Source organism: Rhinolophus hipposideros (assembly GCF_964194185.1).
Source record: "Rhinolophus hipposideros genome assembly, chromosome: X".
In the NCBI taxonomy this organism is placed as follows: domain Eukaryota; kingdom Metazoa; phylum Chordata; class Mammalia; order Chiroptera; family Rhinolophidae; genus Rhinolophus; species Rhinolophus hipposideros.
The window spans coordinates 121,852,634-121,875,476 of NC_138046.1; the positions used below are offsets into that span (position 1 = coordinate 121,852,634).

Consider the following 22,843-nt stretch of genomic DNA (forward strand, 5'->3'; position numbering starts at 1 on the left):
TGCTGTAGCAAATTACCACACACTCGATGGTGGTAAATAACCCAGAGGTCAGAAGTCTGAGACAGGTCTCACTGGGCTATAATCAAGATATCTGCAGGGCTGCATTCCTTTGTGGAAGTTCTAGGGAAGAATCTGTTTCTTTACCTTTTTCAGCTTCTACAGGCCACCCACATCCCTTGGCCTCCTTCCACCTTCTAAGCCAGCAATGGCCTGACGAGTCTTTTTCAGATCACATCATCTGACACTACTCTTTTGCCTCCCTTTTCCACATCTAATGACCGTTGTGATTATGCCGAGTCCACCTGGATGATCCTGGCTAATCTCTTGGTCTCAAGGTCAGCTGCTTAGCAACCTTAATTCCATCTGCACCCTGAATTTCCCTTTGCCCTATAACCTAACATGCTCACAGGTTCTGGGGATTAGGATGTGGACATCTTTGGGGGCCATTATTCTGCCTCCACCAGAGAGGGAGGAGTAGAAAATATGGCAATTTTCTGACTGGTGGTAATCAGGAGAATGGAAGCGCCAGGAGGAGACACTAGGAGGCTTGTAGAGCAGACGGGTTTGGGACAGAAGCTGATAACTCCCATGAGATGCACACTCTGAGTTGGGGCACTTATAGGAAATGAAACAAAGAATTGTCAGTGCTGAACTGGGATTCTGCACAGAGATGGCCCTGCAAGAGCCACGCCTAGGAGTCATTATCAGAGAGGCAGTACATGAAATGACCCTGGCTTTTTGAAGAAAAGCTGGATCTTCAGAAAACACCTAGACTTTGATTAGCTGGATGGAGAAGTCAACAGTTGGTAGAGAGGAAAACCAGAAAAGCACAACTTTGGTGATACACAGAATGAGAGAGGGACAGAAAGGAGGAAGAGATGTGAAAACGTTTACAATGTTGTTTTCCGTTTTAAAGATATGCTCTCCTCAGAGGTCTTGAATCTGTAAGAAACTTTCTTGAAAAGATGTCTTGCATTCAGTGTGTCCCAGGATGCAGGGCTTAACTGCCACGTGTTACTAAAGACTTTCCTGCTTAAGGATGTGATCACAGTGAGTGCTGGAAGGAATTGGAGGGAACATCTGTGGCCACTCACCGAGGGACATGTATCTAGCAAACAGCCAAGCTACAGATCATTCTAGATCGTCTGGTCACCCCTCCGGCTCTTTCCTTTCACTCACTATTCTGTGCCCTGCTCTAGACTATAAATCTTGGACAAGCATAGGTATTCGCTGTGAATTGTTGCCATTCCCAATGTGTTGCAAGGGGTTCCCATGATTACCCACATCCTTCTCTGAATGAGTCCTATTTGGCCCATTCAGAAAAAAGCTGAGCTATAGGATTTCCTGACAGTGATATGCAAGTGTGATTTCCTTCCATTGTAGAGACAGCTAACAATCTCTCCTCTCCTCTCCTCTCCTCTCCTCTCCTCTCCTCTCCTCTCCTCTCCTCTCCTCTCCTTTCCTCTCCTCTCCTCTCCTCTCCTCTCTCTTGGAAATTAAATTATGGGAGTTCAGAAAAGAAAAGATAACATTCAGTTCAAAACCTATCCCCACCCACCTCTGTTCTTGGTGAACCCCTGTTTATCTTCTAAAACCCACCTTGCACATTGCCTTCTTCAGGAAGCTTCCTCATTCTTTTCTCCCAATCTTTGGCATTTGTCTTTTGTTCTATTGCATAACAATTTGTTCATACTTTCTCTCCCCTGTTGGACCCCACTGGGGCAGGGGCCAGGTGTCACCATTCCTTGTCCCAGGACCAAGCACCTAGAGGGACTTCAGTATATGGTGAAAGAATGAATGGCATTTTCATTTCTTAAAAAAAAGATATTTTAAAGAAAGCTAGGAAATAAACCATGCTAATTTTTAAGGGAGGGAAATGGCATGCATGTTTACTAGTAACATATTGTTGGATAATTTAACAAAAATGGTATCTATACCATGGCAAAATCTGGATGAAAGTAGAAAAATGGGATCCACTGTAGAGGTCAAAACAAAAATCCCCTTCCTTTTTGGCAGACTACAGGCAAAAAGATTCAGAAAATTGCCTGAACTTCACTTTGCATCGAGATATTTTGTCATCACCTAATACATTTAACCAGCATTTACAGCACAGACACTTGCACAGAGCACCATGCCAAGTGCTATGGCAACAAAAGAAAAAGATCCAGTTCGGTGCAGCTGCTATTAAATCTTTCTTACATGAATTGCCCCTAAGCACTCAACTCACATCATTTCCATTGATGTCAGGGTGAAATCCCATTGCAAATCATTTCCCGTTAGCATTTGAAACTTGTACATTCTTGTCGAAGTCTTTCTCTACCATCATTGCCATTGTTGCCCGCATAGCATTTTATTCAGACCTCTCCAAGAGTGATTTTCATTTCTGTTTTGGCTCTGTATGTGTCTCTATCTTCTAATGCATAGGTCAGCAGAATAAGATCTGCAGGCCAAATCCAGCTTGCTACCTGTTTTTGTGAACGCAGTTTCATACGACAGCCACACTCACTCCTTTACGTATTGTGTGGAACTCTTTTTGCATGCTGCAATTGTAGAATTAAGCAGTTGCAACAGAGACTGTGTGGCCTGCACTGCCAAAAATATTTACTATCTTGCCCTTTATAGAGAAAGTCAGCTCACCTCTGTTCTAATATGTTGAGAGATCCTTGAAGGCAGTGGTTGTGTTTTATTCCTTTTGGTTTCAACCCCAACTTCAGCATGTTTATTAATTCAATCAGCGCATGTTTGAGTCCCGCTATGTGCAAGGCACTGTTCCAGGCAGTGGTGGTACAAAGAGCCAAGCAAAGTCTCTCCTCTCATAGAGTTTATATTCTAGTGGTGTGGCAGTGGGGAGAGATGGAGTGGTGATCAAACTAATAGAATATGTCGGTGATAAATGTTATGGAGGAAAAACAAACTGAGATGGAGAAGGATTGCCGCAATGTGTGGGTGCGTGGTTGTGGTGGTAGCAGGGGAACTGGTTTTATGTGGGTTCACAGAGAAGGTGACACTGGAACAGAGAGTCATTCTGGATTCCAAGACCTTGCGAGGGGGAGACAGGACATGCTTGGCATGTTTCAGGAATCATGAGGCCCAGAGCAGAACAAGGGGTAGCGTGGGAGGAAATGAGGTCACTGTCTGAGTCTGTTCTGGGGCTGGTTTTATTCTGGTGGATTTCTCTGTGAGAGAGATGGGAAGCCCCTGGAAAACAGAGCAGAGGAGAGGCAAGCCCTGTCATGTTTAAACAGGATTGCTGAATAGGGGATAGAGGAACTATGGAATGAAGGGCAAGAGACCATTTAGAAAGGCGTTGTGATAATCCAGGTAAGAGATGGTGTTGGCTTGGCCCGTGATCACAGAGGTGGGATGATGAGAATGCCAGATTCTGGGTTCTCGAGCCAGCTCAGTGCCTGGCATTCAGTAAATATCTGTTAAATAAAATGCCAGCATTTCCTTTGGGGTCGTCAATGGAATCACCTCTAGCAATTCTGATTGTGCCACTCTGGGATGGAATCCTGTCACCTATTTAAAAATACTATTATCATAGCTCTCCAGATAGAAAATTGACGTTCATCCCTCTGCTGAGATCTATCAGCAAGTGTTCTCCTTGTTTCACATGAAAACAGAGCAGACTAAAAGGGCTACATTTTTACTTTACACCCTTGTGATAGGAAGAGAGAAGAAATTAGATTTGGAGATAATTCTATTTTTCCATGATTAACCAAAATAATGATTAGTAGGTAAAACCTTTTAATGTCTTCCAAGCCACCTGTAGGATGAGTTGGCTGGGACCAAGCAGGGATGATAAGTTTCTCACAACAGCAGCCCTGTGGTTGGCTTGTATTGCAGGTTGTGGAAAGACGAGCCAGCTTTAATATTTCAAATCTCAGCTGCCCATTTATTCTTTCTTATGTAGTTAATATTAACTGAAGGTTTTTTAAGATACCAGGCTTCTGTGAAGCCAGCAGCTCTTTAATTTTCAATAAGCTCAGCACATACTCTACACTTGTAATGATCAGTTACCATTCGTTTGGTAGCAAGATGAGCTTTAGTCTAATCAAACACCACGTGGTATTTCTGAGGGATGCTATTTCAGAAAGGGTTAGGGTATTCTAGAAATTGAGAATTTTGTAATTAAGTGGAGGTGTGAATACAAAAAGGTTGATTGTTGGAATCACAAAACATAACTGTGGATGTGAAGCCTTCTCACAAATCTGGCTGAGAAACCCCCCGGAGGGTGATTTGAACCTTGCGTCCACTGGGCGAACCGCCCTATTCTCCCACAGTCGGCAGTGGGCTGCGACTAATACACCCGCCACTGTTCCGCAGACCTCTGCTAATGGTCATGAAAGGGAGAAGGTTCAAAGACGCTTGGTTCCCAGGCCTGCTAATGAGCATGAGGCCTCTTCCCCCTTAATGAACCGGAGCTTATGTGGGATTCTGCCCCCTACCCTTTTTGAAGGGAAGGCAGGCAAGAGTTCACAAAAGCAGCAAGACGTCATGGCGAGGGGAGCGTGCAGCTGGGCCACCCGAAGAAGGCCTGGAGGGCAGCAACAAAGCTGGCGGAGGTCATGCCAGGCCAACAGGGCTCTGAGTGTGAGGCTGGACCTCCTGCCAGCCTGGCCTATCGCTGGTGACAGTGACAAGCCCTTGATGGGAGTTTTTCAGCCAGAAGGGCTGCACAGGGTTCCTCAGTGGCCCTTGCAAGCCTCTTCGGAGTAATGCAACCACCTTAAACTGCTTTCCAAACTGTAATCATTACCACTGTTGTAACTTAAATCAAATGAATATTATAGCCACTAAAATCCTTGTTCTAATTGATTAAATCATTGTTAGTCATTGGTACCCAAGCTTACCGCAGCCACTGAAAAAGACCCTTGGATATTTTTCTCTGCTTCCCTCTGCCCACCCACATCCCATCCCATTGCCTGGATTAAACAATAGAATATTCAGATGAGGATAAACGGGATCCAATATGTGGTGATGGAAGGAGAACTGACTCTGGGTGGTGAACACACTGATACATAGATGATGTATTACAGAATTGTACCCCTGAAACCTATGTATCTTTCCTAACCATTGTCATCCCAATAAACTTTAATTAAAACGAAAAAGAATATTCAGAAGAGTAACCATCATCTTTGTGAAAGTCAATGTTTGTTTCTCAGGAATGTATTTTGAAAGCCGACGTCCTATGTTTAAGCATTATTTCCACTGAATTCATGCATTTGATTTCATATACATTCCATGCCCATTTCTACAATAAGTGCCTTTCTACTTCTCTGAAGAAGCCTGGTTTGGTATTGCAGAGTAAAAAGTCCTTAAAACACATATACATAAGGATGTAAGTCCATAAATTCAAAGTTATGAAAGACCCTATAGTTCTTAATGTTTCTACATTTTAATTTTCAACGGAGGGTAAAACTTGGCTGTGACACAATAAGATTATTGTGATTAGATATAAATTATGAAAGTTACAGTTTCAATAACTTGCCAATTTGGAGTAAAACCTTTTAAAGAACAAAATTGTCCCCCTCCCAAACTCCCCCCCTCCCAATTGCTGCTTTCAAGGATTGGAACTTCGGGAAAATGTTAGCTGGCGTGCTGGCTTAGGCTGTTTTCCCCTCTCCTGATTTGCTCAGTGACTAGAAAGAAAATTATTTGCAAGGTACACAGATTTACCCTTCCATGAGCTGTGTTTGGAATTATTCTGAGATGCATTCAAAGCCGACAGTCCCCCATGGCTGAGCCCCACGTGCCTAATCAGATCGTACATTCTCTTTCCAGATAGCTGATCAGCTTCCTTGGAATTTGCTGATGACCCAGGAGAGCTTTGCCTGAAGATGGAAACACTGGAGTCAGAGCTGACCTGCCCTATTTGTCTGGAGCTCTTTGAGGACCCTCTGCTGCTCCCCTGTGCACACAGCCTCTGCTTCAACTGCGCCCACCGTATCCTGGCGTCACACTGCGCCACCAACGAGCCTGTGGAGTCTATCACCGCCTTTCAGTGCCCCACCTGCCGACATGCCATCACGCTCTGCCAGCGAGGTCTAGACGGGCTCAAGCGCAACGTCACCCTGCAGAATATCATCGACAGGTTCCAGAAGGCATCCGTGAGCGGACCCAATTCCCCCAGTGAGACCCGCCGAGAGCGGGCATTTGACGCCAACGCCATGACCTCTGCCGAGAAAGTCCTCTGTCAGTTCTGTGACCAGGATCCAGCTCAGGACGCTGTGAAGACCTGTGTCACTTGCGAAGTGTCCTACTGTGACGAGTGCCTGAAAGCCACTCACCCAAACAAGAAGCCCTTTACAGGCCATCGTCTGATTGAGCCCATTCCGGACTCGCACATCCGGGGCCTGATGTGCCTGGAGCACGAGGATGAGAAGGTGAATATGTACTGTGTGACCGATGACCAGTTAATCTGTGCCTTGTGTAAACTGGTGGGGCGGCACCGAGATCATCAGGTGGCAGCTTTGAGTGAGCGCTATGACAAATTGAAGGTTAGTCCAATCTGCCTTAAGCCAACCCCTTTCTGCCAGCAAATGTCATGGAAATAAAAAGTATTCACTGCTAGCTACATGGCAGGTGAAGTTTTTCTCTTCACCTTTGTTATCTGATTCGTTTTAGCATGTTTTTTTGGCAGCCTATAAATGTTACACAATAAGAGTGTCTTGTAAAAGTTGACTGCTGCTTGTAATTTTAGCGTTGTCAAGGTGAGGGCGAATTTGAAAAATCTGAATCTTTTTCAGTCCTGTTAGGAAAGAGGAGGGGGAGAGGGAGGGAGGAGAAGAGAAGGAAGAAGAAGAAGAAGAAGGAATAGCAGCAGGTAAAATCTGGCTTCGGGCATTTGGGGGGCATTTATTTTCCTCATTCATCAGGAAAAACTTATGTCACTGGTATTGTAGCTATATCTGGTTACTGCACAAACAAAAGAATAGAAGGAGGAATGCCTGTAGCAAATGTGGGATTTTAGAGGACATGTGACCTTTTATTCTTTGTGTAAATGATATCCAGCTCATTGGTGAACTAGAGTGCTCTGACCATCTCAGATTTCATGAAAGAATTCCTTTTCGTGTAGGGTTTTTCTTCAGTAAGGTTACAGGCAAGACTGTTTGAACTTCACTTTTAACATGAAATTATTAACTTAACTCCAGCTTGGGGAATGATAATTAATGTGACTACACGTCAAATTAAAAAATCTCTCTCTAAATATGGATAGAATGCACCAGGGAGGAAATAAGCCAAGTCTCCAGATGTCTGTTCAACTTCAGACGACGGTGGGTCTAATTATTGCAACCTCAGCCAAGAGAGTTTGCTCTGATAGTGAGACACTATGTTCACCAGCTAATTTAAGTTCACCAGGCACCAATTAAAAGGAAAGGAAGTATAAATTAAGAGCTTTGAGTAAATATAGATTGAAGTCTTTCCTCTCAGGAAAAACACACACCGTTTTGTTGAGCAAACAAAAAATGAATCACATGATCAAAAGAGTATTACCACACAGAGCACATCGTCACCTTTCACAAACGGTTCCTATCATTTCTCCTCGAATAGGTGGTTGTGTCGACTGGGACCTCGTAGTTTATTTTGTGACACTAGGATTAACACACCACATCTGTGATTGGGTTTGGCCATTTCTTGATATGCTGAGGGAAGTTGACGTGCTGAAGTGAATCCCCGCTTCCACATGTCACTTGGGGAACAAAAACACCACCTGGGCAGCATGCCTCACTTAAAGTGTCCAATGACGACTGGTGCAAATCCATCTTTAAACATGGAGAGGAAGTTAAGCCCAAGGATTTGGTGATACAGACAAGGGAAGACAGATGGTATGACTGGTTTTCTAGCGCAGTGCACAGCAGTAGCTAAAAACACACCTCAAAAGTCAGTAAGAGCAAAGGCAATGCATGTATGAATTGTGCCTCTGAAACATTCCTCAGAAATTGATGTGGCTGTCAAATTTTAGAAACTAAGATGATCTCTCCCCCGTCCTGTTTTGACTGGCGACAAAATGTTTAGGATGATTGGACATAGGTGTTTTTGTTTTCCCAAATGTAAACATGCCAGATCTTTTTTCCTTTATCAAAAATGTTCCTTTGATTGGATTTATTCTTCCTTTTTTTTTTTTAAAGATTTTATTGGGGAAGGGGAACAGGACTTTATTGGGGAACAGTGTGTTCTTCCAGGACTTTTCCAAGTCAAGTTGTCCTTTCATTCTTAGCTGTGGAGGGCGCAGCTCAGCTCCAGGTCCAGTTGCCGTTGCTAGTTGCAGGGGACGCAACCATCATCCCTTGCAGGATTCGAGGAGTTGAATCAGCAACCTTGTGGTTGAGAGCCCACTGGCCCATGTGGGAATCGAACCGGCAGCCTTCGGAGTTAGGAGCACGGAGCTCTAACCGCCTGAGCCACCGGGCCGGCCCTATTCTTCCTTTTAATGATCGTTTGTTAAAATGCCACAATGATGTTCGATAGTCAGACAACTCCCAAATTTGATATTTAAACCCGGTAGTCAAATTTTTCTCATTACTTGTATATTGTCACGGAGGAGTTATTAATTATCTATATCACATCTTCAAATTTATGAGGCGATACTCTCATGATCTAGCCCTTTTGCTGATGAAAATGAAACTCTTCAATTCTGAGCCCCACACATTTGTCTAATCAAGCCAGTGGGTTAGCGGTCGTTGGTACTGTCACTGGAGGGCCTGACGATTAACGATGTGGTATACCTTATTTTCTGATTACAGAAATATAAGCATATAAACAGCACCCAGCGCACCAAAACACATTTACAGCCACTCAACAAAATATGCTTAGGGAGGATTTATTTACAGCCATTTCACAAAATGTGCTTATGAGCATTTAAACAAATAACATGCCAGCATAGCATGTTTGTTTTAAAACATGCCAATTAGGTTAGAATAGAAAAATCATAAGCATATATGACACTTGAGTGTCTATGGTATTCCAATTATCACAGATTTATAAACATATTTACTTCCTTGTTTTTTAAAAGAAACCTAAAACAATATGAACGTCGCTTTTTGAAGAAAATAATGGCATCACGAAAGGACCAAAACCAAGAAGTGTAGTTTTGGTAATTATTACTTTGGTCTGAAGAAGTCAATGTGTTCTGTAAGTTTATTTTTCTGAGGCTTTAGCGTCTCATACAAAAACAGGTTTGTGATGATGTGGAAATACAAACACAGCATGGAGAAATTTGAGGATGCTTTCATTGACAAGACGATAGATTTGCTTCACTGATTTGGATATGTGAGGACTCAGGTGTCTCCTATTTGAAAATAGTTTTGTCCTTTTGTTAATAAAAGTCCATTATTTGAAGAGGGGAATTCTACAGTGATTATGAAACATACTGATTTCTTGCAACAACACTAAACTTTAGGGTACATTTTTACTCAGGTCTCAGCATACATGTGTTTATACAAGGAATTGGAATACTCTTTTCTACATTACAATTTTTTTCTAGGCATAAAAGAAAAAAAACATAAAAATTCCAACATGTAGAATTCTTACACATAAAACCTTTCGCATCATGTGAAAGAGCATCATGTCAGGAATCTAAGGCTTTCAGAGACTACACATTAGAAAGCACTCATAAAACATTGAAGCAAAGAGAAAATTAAACCAGCATTTCCTGAACTCTATTTTAAGAGAAAAAGAGAAAACTCTTCCTGCCAAATGCATGTCTCTAAATGGAGCATATCATAATGTGGACCTTTCTACATCATTTTAATTGAATTTTGAGAAGCCTCTCAGTCCTCCAAACTTGGATTAAAAGTTTGGTTCGTGAACCACATAACATATAACAGAATTTAATATAATGCATTCCAGAGTTTTCAAGGAATTACGATGCAGTAATTCCTTTTCTTCTGTTCCAACATACAATGTTGGAGCTCTTGTTTCTTTTCTCTAGGTACACCTATAAAAATATACAAACTGAGAAAAATTGACCTTTCTGTGCCCTTCAATTTCAGTATAGCCCCACTTCACGTTAGCTGATGCTAAAGTTCCAAACCCTTGTCTTACTGTTCTGACTCTGAAAATTGGCTGAGGGAGTGTATTTGTATAATGCCTGTTTCAATGGATCATCCCATTGGAATTTTGTAATAGTCAGATAAAGGTTCCGCTTAAAGCTTAGCTTTCCTATGTATGTAGCCCTTCTCATCTGGAGGTGAAGACTTGGGATTTCACTCTTGGGTTTCATTTACAGATTGTAAGGTTCTGTGTTGTTTAAAGTCTTGTACTTTGCAATTGGGAAAGTTGTAAGTGGATACTGAGCTAGACTATTTTAAGTTTTCCTCAGAATTTCTATAAGTTGTTTCTTCTTTGAAAACAGTAATAGGTACAGGGCAGTTTCCAGTGCAAGGGGTGTGTGTGTGTGTGTGTGTGTGTGTGTGTGTGTGTGGTGGCTAGAGGCCAGGGATGCTGCTACACCTTACACCACATAGAATTTTCTGGCCCCAAATGTTAATGTTGCCCAGGTTGAGAGACCCTCATCTAGGAGAAGAATTTACTGTTTATCACTCTATTAATTTGCTAGGTCTGCCATAACAAGGGATGACAAACGAGGTGGCCTAAATGACAGAAATGGATTCTCTCAGCTCTGGGGGCCAGAAGTCCAAAATCAAGGTGTCGGCATAGCTGATTCCTTCTGAGGACTGTAAGGGAAGGCTCTGGCCCAAGCTTCTCTCCTTGTGTTATAGGTGTCTGTCTTCTCCCTGTGTTTCTTCTCAAGACACTCTCCCTGTGTGTTTGTCTGCGTGTCCAGATTTCCCCTTTTTATAAGGGCACCAGTCAAATTAGGTAACAGGCCCAACCTACTCCAGTATCACTACTAATTACGTCTGCCGTGACCCTATTCCTAAAGAAGGATTGGGGATTAGGATTTCAGCATAGGAGTTTTGAAGAACACAATTCAACCTATAACAGTCACTTACTCCAGTGTATACCTAGTTATCTAGTCAATTGAACATATGCCATGTTTCTATTAATGATTTAATCACCTTAAGTTAGGCAGAGACCTTCAGCTCACACAGATCCATCACTCACCTAAGACTCACCACACAGGGTCTTGTAGATAGTTAATCCTCAAGAAATACTTGTCAGCTGCTTCATTGATGATCAACTATTAACCCTACGTGAATTTTGATAAACTAGATCTCAAATATTTGCAGAACAATTCATATTTGTTTCATGTTAATATGTGATGGACAGTTGATAATCCTATTATACCTATTATTTAATTTATCCTCCCATCACCATATCCAGCACATAGGTTTTTTTGAGAGATAACGAAAAAGTAAGTTAATATATGTTTAATAAGTGAAAGCAATATGAACAGACACAGTCTACCTCCTTCATGGAGCTTATAGTCTAGTAGAGAATTCCAATAGGTAAATATTTTCCCTGTTGGTGATGGAGGGAGGCATGCTCTGCCCAAAGTAGGGGCACCAACCCCAGACCTATGAGATGGAGAAAGGCTTCGCGGAAAAAGGACCATTACACTTAGCATTTCCAAGCTTTTTATTAAAAAAACAATGTCGAAACCCCAAATCGATCCTAATTTGCCACTATTGGATGTTGTTATTGCACCAAATTCTTAGTCTGAATATTAGTCATTAAAGGAAAGAAATTCAGAATTTATCCTCTTTTTAGTATTTCAGGATAACCAAATAGCCCTAGTCAATGAGGTAAAGCTCTTCCTTACAGAAAGATTCCAACTAATATAGAAGGATGACAGAATTAGAAAATAACCATTTTGTCATTCCCAATTAAATACTTGATTGAGGTAAGGATTTAAAAGAACCAATGTTGAATTACTAGATATTTATAAATTCCCTGTTTATCAGCCATTCTGTTTTATGTTTATCACATATGACATCCCTCATGTAACCCTATATATTTTTTCAAACTAGTTCACAATAATTCCAGGCCAAATTTTGATCTAAAATGTAGATGTACCTTATGATGTTTCACCACAGTATGCCATTGGGATATGTGGATAAGTCAGTCAGCTGTCTTCTAGAATGTTTTCGTTATTTGGGGTCTCACCAATTCTAACTGGCCTGTTCAAAATGCAATTCTGCTTGTGCTTGTTTCATGGGAGCATTTCTTTAGTCTGCACTATATACATTTTTAAAGTTGCCATATGATGAAAATAGTGTCCAAATATTTGTAAAATATGTTAAGCCTACATCTTAAGTTTCTTAGTTTGGTACAAAATGATTTACGATATACGGAGTAAAAGAAAACATCTCCAGGGGTATGTCTTTAACAGTGAGCCCCAGGCCACAACCCTTCCCTCTACCCATCTCACCTGTCTCTTCCCCCTCATGAGTCCCCTCTCCCATCCTTAATCTGAGGAGAGAAATGTATTCTTGCCTAATGATTTATTAGTATTGGAATCATTTTTGATAAGCTCAGAGAGTTCTGGAAAATGCACAGACAAGTACACAAGGTACCTTTTAGTCATGTGGCTGTGTAAACAAATGTAAGTCTTGGGCATGTTGCTTAAAATTCCTGTGCCTCATTTTACTCATCTGTAAAACAGGGTAATTGCAGTTTAAAAGGTTAAAAATAATTGCAAAAACAGCAATAACTTTTGCACCAACCCAATACTTACTTGCATAAAAACTTGGGAGAACAAAATGAAATGTTTCATGTATACCCTCAGTACTGGGCCTGGCACAGAGGAAGCCTGCAGTATGCGTTAGAATATGACAATGTATGTTAGCAACCTGGGGGTCGAATGGTGTGATGGTTAAGGTATGGACTCTGGAGGAAAACTACTTGCCAGTTATTTTTTAACCACTGCTTGTAATATATGTGTGTGAGACAAGGGCCCATGTTGTTGCTTTCGTGTGTTTTGTAGTTTTGTTTCCGAAGCACCTGGCAAAAGGCAGACATGCAACAATGAATAGACACACTTGTTGATGGGCATGTGCAAAACTGATGGGGTAGAGAAGAGTTTCGAGATTCGGAGGAGGAAGAGATGAGTCTGGTTTTGAGTAGATGAGAAACTGGGCTTCAGGGTGGTAGGATTTAGCTGCCATGACAGATGGGTGGATTATGCATCAAAGAAGGAGAGTGAGGTGTTTCTTAGGAGTGAGGCCAGCAGAGACGTGTTCGCAGGAATCTGCAAGACAGTGGCGGGATTCTAGACAATGCTAGCTACAGCACAGGCTGCTGATGGAGGGGCCAAGAGAGAATGTTGGGAGAAGATCTGGAAAGTCTCTGAATGCCAGGTTAAGGCTTTGGGGCATTTTTACTCTTCTCTGTAGGGCAACACCGAAGTAATTTTGTTTTTGAGAGAGACTGATGTGTGTTTTCTGAAGGTAAGGTCAGATGAGGATATCAGAAGGATTAGGGTTACTGTGTGCACAGAATAAACAGAGGGGGCACAGACATTCACGTGACTTTAGATTTTGTGGTCTCTATTTGGGCAAAGTCATAGTTCAAAACCTACCACGCAGTCAACAGAAACATGCCAGGCTGTGAGATCCACTGTCTTGCCCATGAAAACTAAGAAGACATCGGAGGTGTTATTGCTGATTGGCTCTTGGATCCAGCATTAATGTGATTCTTTTCCTGCTTTCCTAGTACAGCGATACACTGGCAGTGAGGTGTGCTTGTTTCTCCTGGCTTTTTGATTCACTATAAGGAGGGTGCTTGTTCACACCTCTGAATGGCTACTACAAACCTGAGGAACGTTTTCGAGCAAGAAACAGCCTCAGAGCTTACGTTGTTTCCTCCCCATTCTGCAGACAAGGAAATCGAGGGTGAGAGTGGTAAAAGGACTTACCCCCAATCACGTAGTGAGATAACTGAACTAGGACTGGAACACAGTTCCCCTGCTGCCCAATTTGTTCTGTGTCTCTGCAGCTACTTCCTACTGGAGCCAACAATGCCAGCACGGCACCATTGCCTTTCAAGTGATCCAGTCACTTTTGAGTTTTCTTGGGAGGTTTTGAGACTAAATTCAGTGATTTTTATGTGATTTGAAACACATTCCTGGCTTGGCTATAGGCCGCCATCATGGATGTAGGATGGTGCCTTTAGGCTCATCAAAAAAACTACCCTAAGATATCCCCGTGTTGATGTTTTCTACAGGTTAGCCAGCATAGACTGGGTTGTCTGGAAGGGCCAGACCTCATGCCAGGAGCTGAGTTCACATAGATGGACCCAGATGACCTCAGGGACACCACAGAGGAAAGGAGATGCTCATATGGAAACAAATGAATCGTAATTGCAGCTTAAATGGGCTCACTAATTTCCCTCTTAGGGTAATTTTTCCTGAATGTCTTAATATACAGATAACTATTAGATTTCATTTAAATATATTTAAAGTGAGTACACATAAGTGAGGAGCCTCTATTTGTGCATGGCTTTTGAGTTTAAGTTGAAAAGTTTTGAAAAAGCACAATTCGTCTTGACCCGTAAGAAAGTTAAAGCTAGTACAATTTGCTGAAATTACATTAACTAAAATTTTCTTTTTTAAGGCAGTGATTCTCAGTATGTGACATGACCAATTCAGGAAAAATCTGGTAAAAGTGCATTTACAAAATCCACTTCAAACTTATTCACTTTATGTTTTAGACTTTGGGGCACAATACTTAAGGTATTTGCATACCCATGAGGATAACTTTTGCATTTCTCATCAAAAAAAAGAAAATGCTTGTAAAGTATTTAGCATGGTGATTGGCACATAGTAAGCGTTCCGTGAACACAAGGTATTATTATATCTGGGCATTTACTGTTACAATAAAGACTTCATTGGTGTAATCCAATCGTGAATTTCCTGACAGTATCATAAATTACTCAGTGGTTATGAGGTCGATTTGTGTTTCTGGCTGACTTTGAACAACCCTCAGGGGAATTATAATTGGGTGGAAACTTTGATTTGTCCTTCTTTCTAAAACAAGCTAAGTAGTAAAATGAACTTTTAAGATGCAGTGAGTGGTGGAGTGAAAGAAATGGCTTTAAAAACAAATACCATTTTGAAGTTAAAAGGGGACGAGCTAGTCTTTCATGTTCCTGGTTTATCTGATGGAATCAACACCATAGGTGTTGATGGGGGACCTACTACTGTTTCCTAGGAAAGAGAAGCTGACATTCGGCTTTATGCCATGACTGTCACATTCAAAGACATACAGACAGATGAGACAAATACAGGTGACATGATACACAGGCAACCTGGGCCAATCACAAGCTCTGTCGTCCAGCTGTATTTTTTGTTGTAGATCGCCTTTGGTGTGTGATGGAGCAAGCTGGCCTTGGGCTGTGTGTTAGCAGCTGTGTCCCTTCAAATAGGAATAAAGAGGGGTTTCGTATTGGTTAGGGCTGGGGAGGAGGAAAGCTCCATTGTAGTGGCCCTGGAGTGTTTTGTTCTCCATGTGCTTCTGTGTCATTGGGACAGAGTGCATAGGACAGCAGTGTTATCATCTGCCTCCTCCCTTATGTCTCCTTGACTGCTTAGTGGGGAAAAAAACCCCAGAAAAATAATGCTTATTATTTGAATTGGCATAGACTAGGTTCTTATTACTGAAACAATATGGAAAGTATGAAAAGCTTCTATCCCCTTTGTGCCTTTATAAATGATCTTTTCTCCCGTCTGCTTTATCAAATCCTGCTTTTTTAAAAAAAAAGAAAAGAAAAGAAAAGAACCTTTATTTGTTCACCCAAGGAATGTTTGTGTATAGCTAATGACGTAAGCACTGGGTAAACTCTGAGAATGCAGAAATGAATAACAAAGATAAGTCATTGCTTCCATGGTCTAGACATCATTATAACTTGTGATAAGAGTATATCAAAGGGCTATGAAAAGAGTTCCATGAAACTCAATCCATGAGATAGATTTTAATATGAATAATAATAAAAAATTGCTGACTTAGGTGTGGCTACCTGGAAATTGCCTAATTCCAAAAGCTGAAGTGAAAACACATTTCAGTGAAAAGCAATGTTCAGAGAAGACAAACAGTGACATTACGCTGTACATGCCCTTGGACTGGCAGGTTAGGGCAAAATATGAGGGTTCCAATCCATGATCAAATCTGGGCCAGACCCTTTTTTACGAAAGGTCTACTGTTCATGGGCTGGACTGTTAGCCCTCCTCACGTGCTTTCCTCAGAGGTCTCTGTTTCCTTCCTGAACAGGGTTAATAGGTCAGGTAAATATCCAGGCTCAGAAGCAGTTTGTCATTTCCACCCTGAAGGACCCATCTCTGGCAACTGGAGGAAGTGCTATTGTGTTTCCAAGCCAGCTGGTGGGCTTGCTGTATCTGTTATGGAATTTTTACTGACTTAAGGATTAGGCTGACTGACCTGGCCTGGTAGAGAAGTTTATTTCCCCTTCCTTTGACCCTTGACGTGGTTGTCCAGAGCTCAGTTGCTCTTACTTGGTGTCGTCAGATTTAAGGCTGACAGGTGTGAAATGCACAGGCTTTCAGACTCATGCTTAGTATGACCTGTTGCTTCTGGAAGGTGTAGGAGACCTAGGGTACTCGTATAAACCCCACCCAAGGAGCTTGGAGGGAGATGCTTTTCCTGCCCCTGGATTGCTGTCTCAAGCTCTAGATGGTCCCAACAAACAAGAGTCTCACCCATTTGTAGTGTTCAGTTTGTTCAGCAAAATGGTTCCAGTTTCTTTTTTATTCTGGAAATTCATCTGGAAACATATTAGGCAGGGCCATCATGCTGCTGCCATACTTCTAGAAAAAAGTCTCATAGGCCAGGGCTAGGTGGTAGTAGAGGGAGGAGGAGTTATCTTTCAAGATGCTACTTTAAGTTGTTTTGAGATGTGGTTCAAGGGTATTTGTGGATTCAACACCAAGAACTAGCTATTACCAAGAGTAATAACTAGCATTTGTAAATCTCCAGGTTGACAGTTTGCAAAGCACTTTCAAGTATTATTTGATCCTTGGACAACCATGTATCCCCTGCAAAAATATGGGAATGATAATACCTGCTTATTAGGGATCTTGGGAGGATTAAATGAGATAATATATAGGTCCAAGTGTCTAGCCCAGTGTCTAGTGGGTGGGAGAAGCTCAGTAAATGGGAACCTTCTTAACCATGCAGAACATGAGGCCAAGGGAAATTAAATAGCATAACTATGGTTAGAGAAATTGAAATTTGGGAGCTCAGACCCAAAGACCCCATCTTGCCCCTAACTAATCATCACCTATGATTAAGGCAGAAGGAACTATGGCTCAAATATGCCACACTTCAAAAAATTAGTGAGAAGGAAAAAGAGCTTGGGTGATGGAGAGACAAAATACTTTTGTCTTAACTTTTGACACAAGGGCTCCCTGGACTGAGCAAAGAAATTTCCTTTAAAGTGGTGACTGTGATTGAAGATGATTTATTTTCTGTTCAAGTATAAATAAAGAAGTAAAAATACAAAGTTGAGATATGGAAATCCATGTGGAATAATTTTCATTTACTTACAGTAAGGTTGAGTTATTTAATATTCATCAGCTACTCTATACATAAGTGTGTTAAATGAAGTAATGAATGAATGTCTGATGTTCCCTAAATTCATTTCATCACTTGAAATGCGATTATTTATTTGCCCTGGTTAAAAATGTAAATTTAGAGACTTGGTCTATGAGTCTGACATTTCAAATCTCTTAAGAGACCTAAATGAGTTCTTATTCATATTTAGTTATTCTTGGCAAAGCATCGATACAAATAAAAATGGCCCCACTGTTAGTCAATAACTAAGGTTTTTGGTCTGTTTTACATTCTTCTTTCTGGGATTGTTTATCAATCAGAATGGTAGGTTTAAATGAGTTTCTTAGACCTGAATGTCTGAAACATAAATGCAGACAGGAACCACTCAGCTTTCTTGATAAAATGCAGATTCTGTCTGATTCAGCAGGACTGAGATGGGCTTGCCGCCTGATTTCAACTGATGCCCTGGCCTGGCCATTTCAGCGTTGTATGAACTTAGGTTAAGGAAAAAAACAAAACCAGCTTCTCTAAACCTCATTTCCTCATCAGTAAAATGGGGTAATAATTCAGGATCAAACCCTGCTATGCTTGACCCCTGGGAAGCCCTGGACAAAGAATAGTGATTCCTCTCCCCATTCCTGCTTAATTTCCTGAAGATTTCCATCTCTTCTCCCCCACCCCGCCTTTATTCTAAACTGGAAGCCTTTTCTGTAGTTATAAAGACAATAAAATTTCTTCTAAGAAGTCAGACAATCTAAAGTTTATATAAGTAAAAGTGAATAATCTCCCTTCTCAATCCTTCCGTCCCTTCCTCTATTTACTCCAGATTGTTCATTTTACTAACTCTAGGCTCCGCAAGAGCTACTCGAGCTTAGCTTTAAGAAAATTCTCTAAACTCAGACATTCCACATTATCTTTACCACTCCCTTTATAATTATAGCATTCCGTATTATTTTATAAACATTCTTTGGGCACAAGCCTTTCCTCCCCAATCATTTGTTCATTTTTCAAGCCCAGTGACTGTATTTTATAGTTCCTTTGTAGCTGATGACTCATTTTTCAATGAGTAGAGCATTTTAAAAAGCTATAAGGTATTTTATCAGTAGTAAATACTTGCTGAAACAAATTAAACAGCCCTAATAATTTAATCAGATTATAGTCTCTACTATGTCTGTAGAATTTGCCCATCAGATAAAAAGAAAAGCCATAGCCCACCAGCCGTTCTTTGGAATTCTGAATATATAAGCAAGCAAAATATTGCCTTTCAGGTCTGTGCATTCATTTCTGAATCTACAAATTGCTCCCCAATGATTGTAAAGTGACCATTTGATTTTTTAAAACTGGTTCAGGCAGAGGTGATGAAACATTTGCCATTCACAAAGGGCAGGATAAAATAATACTACAGAGGGTGCCGAAAAAATGTATGCACATTTTAAGAAAGGAAAACTGTATTAAAATTGTAATACTCGATATATACCGATAACGAAAGATGAATACAAGTCACGTGTGATTTCTACAATGACAAGAGGTGCTCAGAGTGGTTCCCATCAGCGTCCAGACATTTCTGATTACAGTAAACTACTGCTTGAGCAACGTTGACCAACGTGTCCTGTTGCGTCCTGCACAACACAAGCCGTGGGAAGGCGAGGGAGGCGGCGAGGGTTAAACTATCATAAAGAGACAGAGACTCAAATGTAGTTAAATCACAGAGGACCAAGGGACTCACAGCCTCAAGGGACTGGAGCCCCTAATCGGGTCACCGTGGGTATTTATTGATTTTTCACAATAGAGATCACATGATTAGGGGCAGGGTCTGTGAAACTCTTACACCACACAATAATCCTTCATTCCAAATCCCATAATCGTCCCAAAGCAACCGATGCATACCATCCCCCAAATGACCAAGGTGTGGTGCATACAATCCCTGGGGGAACAAGTCTCACAAGATAAGATTAAGATTATCCCATGAGCCAAACAGGAGGGGCGAGATGCTATTGTTCCTGAGGGTAAAGGACAACAGTTGAGGCATGCATCAGCAGCTTCTCAGAAGGAGGGGCACAGCTACCTCCTAACTTTACATTAGCTCATGGGGGTCCTAGGAGGGTCCCGTCTGGCTTAGGTTGTTTCTCCCGTGAGAAATCTTACCCGTCTTTGACTGCAGACCTGCTTACAAGGACCAAACATGGAGACTTAGAGTAGCGTAAACTCAACCCCAATGAGGGACAGTCCCGCAGGGTCACCTTTCCCTAAGGAAAGATTGGAGGGGACAGACTGCTAGGTTGCTGTGTGACTACAGTGTCCACATGTATACATGTTTTTGGCACCCCTGGTATATACATATATGTATTTATACATATACATATATATACTTTTTATGTATATATTTTGTTACTTGCTGCCTCAGAACAGAGTTTATCTTTAATCCTACTTTGAGGCAAGATGGTAAGAACTCATGAAGACCTTAGGGTCAACTTAGCAGTACACGATTGCCATATTATCACAAGTTGAGGGTGAAGGGGGCTGCTACTGGCATCTCCTGGATCAAGACCAGGGATGCTGCTAACCATCGTAAAGGCACAGGACAGTCCCCAGAGCAGAGAATCATTTTGCCCCAACTGTCAGTGGTGCCAAAGCTGAGACATCCTGAACTGAACCAAAGCATTTTTGCCGGCAACACAAAAGGATGTGCTCAGCTTCACAATCAGTGGCACTTACTTGTTTGTGTGACCTCCAAAACCAGATCTATTTTGAGAGGGAGAAAGCTCAATTCTTGCAGAATCCCCCTCCCGCCGTCTGTGGACGCCCTGAGTGGCAGGCTGGCAGCTGCCCCGCGGCTCTCTGCACTGCAGTCTTCTTCCACCCTAGGCATCCAGCCCGTCCTGAGCGGTCTGGGCCTGCACATGCCATCCTTCAGGCTGTTTCAGCAATATTCAAACCACCAAAGGCTTATTAAATATTCTTTAATCCCTTCCCAAAACATGGTTTAGGTGCAGTTGATACTATCTGCTATCCCCCAGATTTCCTAGTTATTGCAGATCATGTTCAGGACTACCTTCCAGGTGTAGCTGTCTCTAGCAGAGACAGCCTGGGGCTTTCTACCAAGTGGGAAGTCTGCAGAGAACCGGCTGGCAGCTGAGATGTTCACCCAAACAGCTTATATTTGATGTATAATAGTTTTAATTGTGATATATTCAAAGTGAATTATTTCCATAGATCAAAAGTTCCTCATTAAATCTCTTAGTCTATTTTAAAATCTGTCTTCTAAAGGAACCGTTTATATTTATATAGCTCTGCGTCTTTATCTGTGCAAAACTAGATTCTAAACTCCCAATGTCAAAGACTGGGAACGGCATAAATCAAATGTGTCTTCAATGCCGAGGCCGAAGTTGTTTAGGCATAATTTCCAAGTGTTTGTTCCTACAGGCACATACTATATATTTCAAAAGAGGTTCATGTTGTGATAGCCCTGAGCCGGAAGGGCGGTTGTCATCTTCTAGTCCAGTGGTTCTTGCCCTGGCTGCACATAGACCATTTTGAACAGGGGCCCAAATGGAATGTGATCCTCTGGGGCGCGGCTCAGGCCCTGGGATCTTCCCAAAGCTCCCCAAGTGATTCTACGTGCACAATTGGTTGAAAACTTTAATCTTACCCAACTTTTCGATTACAAATGGGGAAACAGGCCCAGATGAATTCATAAAGGCAGGAGTCAGCAAACATTGTAAGAACCAGCTACTAAAAATTGTCAGCTTTGCAGGCCGTATAATTTCTATTAGAACTGTTCAACTCTGCCCTACCATGAAAGCAGTCATAGACATCACGTAAACAAATGAGTGTGATAGGGTGCCAATGAAACTGTATAAAAACAGGTGGCTGGTTGATTTGGCCCATGGGCCATAGTTTGCCAATCCCTGGTTTAGGTCTCAAAACTGGTCAGTGGAAACCCATATGCTAGACCACAAATATACCAACCTTCCATAAATGTTCTCCCACTTGCTCCAGTCTTCCTGCTTGAGGCAGTGTCTATAACAGAACGCACTTTCTGTAGAAGTTCAATAAATACCTTTATGTAAGTTAAGACATGTATCTTTGTGTAGATACTCTTAGTCTGGAGCACAGAAATTTTCATTATTTGTGTTCTTATGGGATGTCGTCATTTGAAGATATTTATCAAATTTAAGATAATAATGTCTCCGTTCTACGAAAGTTATAAGCCAATCAATAATATTTCTGTTCAAGAGATTTTTTCCCACACACCCATCTAACCACTCTCGGTTTTTTCTCTGCGTCCCCAAAACTGACTCTGATTAGTTCATTCACATAGTCTTTTCTTTAGATTCCATATATAAGTGAGATCATATGGTACTTGTCTTTCTCTTTCTGACTTATTTCACTTAACATAATGTTCTCTAGATCCATCCATGTTGCTGCAAATGATAAGATTTCTTTCTTCTTTATGGCTGCGTAATACTCCATTGTATAAATGTACCGGGTTGGGGATAAGGGGAAAGGTGAAGGGATTTGGAAGCAGCTGGTAACCACAAGATGGCCTCAGGGTTTTTCTTTTGAAAATTAATTTGGGGAAGGTATTCTATAATGTTGTAAAGATTTTGTTGGGTATCCGATGGACATGCGTCCTATTTGGGAGACCACCTCAGGGATACTGTGGATACCTGATCATGGCATTGTACATCAGAAGCTAAACATTAATGAATGCCAACTATAATTTTATATATATAATGTGATGGTTCAGTGTGAGGTCGGAGGGATAGTGGATGGGGGGAGGGGGGTTCACAGTATGAGGGATATAAATGATGAACGTCTAAGTATTACCTTGTTTTGTACACCTGAAACTAATAAATAAATTAATTAATAAAAAAAATAAATAAATAAAAAAAAATAAAATAAAAAAAAAAAAAAAAAAAAAAAAAAGAGATTTTTTTCAACTGGAAAATCAGAAAATAAGATGATATGATCAGAATACCAAAGCAAGAAGGGACACAAAACATTCTGCTAAGGAAAATGGGATCTGATTTTCTTTTCAACCAGTGAAAAAATCAGCTGTGAATTTCGAATTTTTTATCATTGTGCTGATGACTTACTTATAAAAGGGATATTTTACTCAGATTTTTAAAAAATAAATCTGAGCAAATTTGAATATTATATCTAATAGCTAGAGACACCTCCTCGGAGTCCTTGGGAATGATCAGAGTGTAAGGCCAAGGTGGTGGAAATGAAGCCATCACAATTAATATGGAGAGCTATACATTTGGCTGTTATTCCCTGTTAGTGTAGCCCTTCCTCCAAAATGCGTTCACAAAAATAGGTTTCTTGGAAGTAGAAAAAGCCATCGAATCGGGTCGTTTTCCTTCGAG

The 22,843-nt window shown here is 41.3% G+C and overlaps 1 protein-coding gene across 6 annotated transcripts in view; it reads left to right on the forward strand.

Annotated features, from left to right (window-relative positions):
* Positions 1 to 22,843, forward strand: part of MID1 (midline 1) — a 332,040-nt gene that overhangs the window by 220,638 nt on the left and 88,559 nt on the right. For all 6 annotated transcript variants that reach the window (XM_081041913.1, XM_081041912.1, XM_081041911.1 and 3 more), the window contains exon 2: positions 5,785 to 6,500. In XM_081041913.1, the coding sequence (XP_080898039.1) occupies positions 5,841 to 6,500 (660 nt within the window). In that variant the 5' untranslated portion in view covers positions 5,785 to 5,840. The remainder of the gene's footprint in view (positions 1 to 5,784; positions 6,501 to 22,843) is intronic.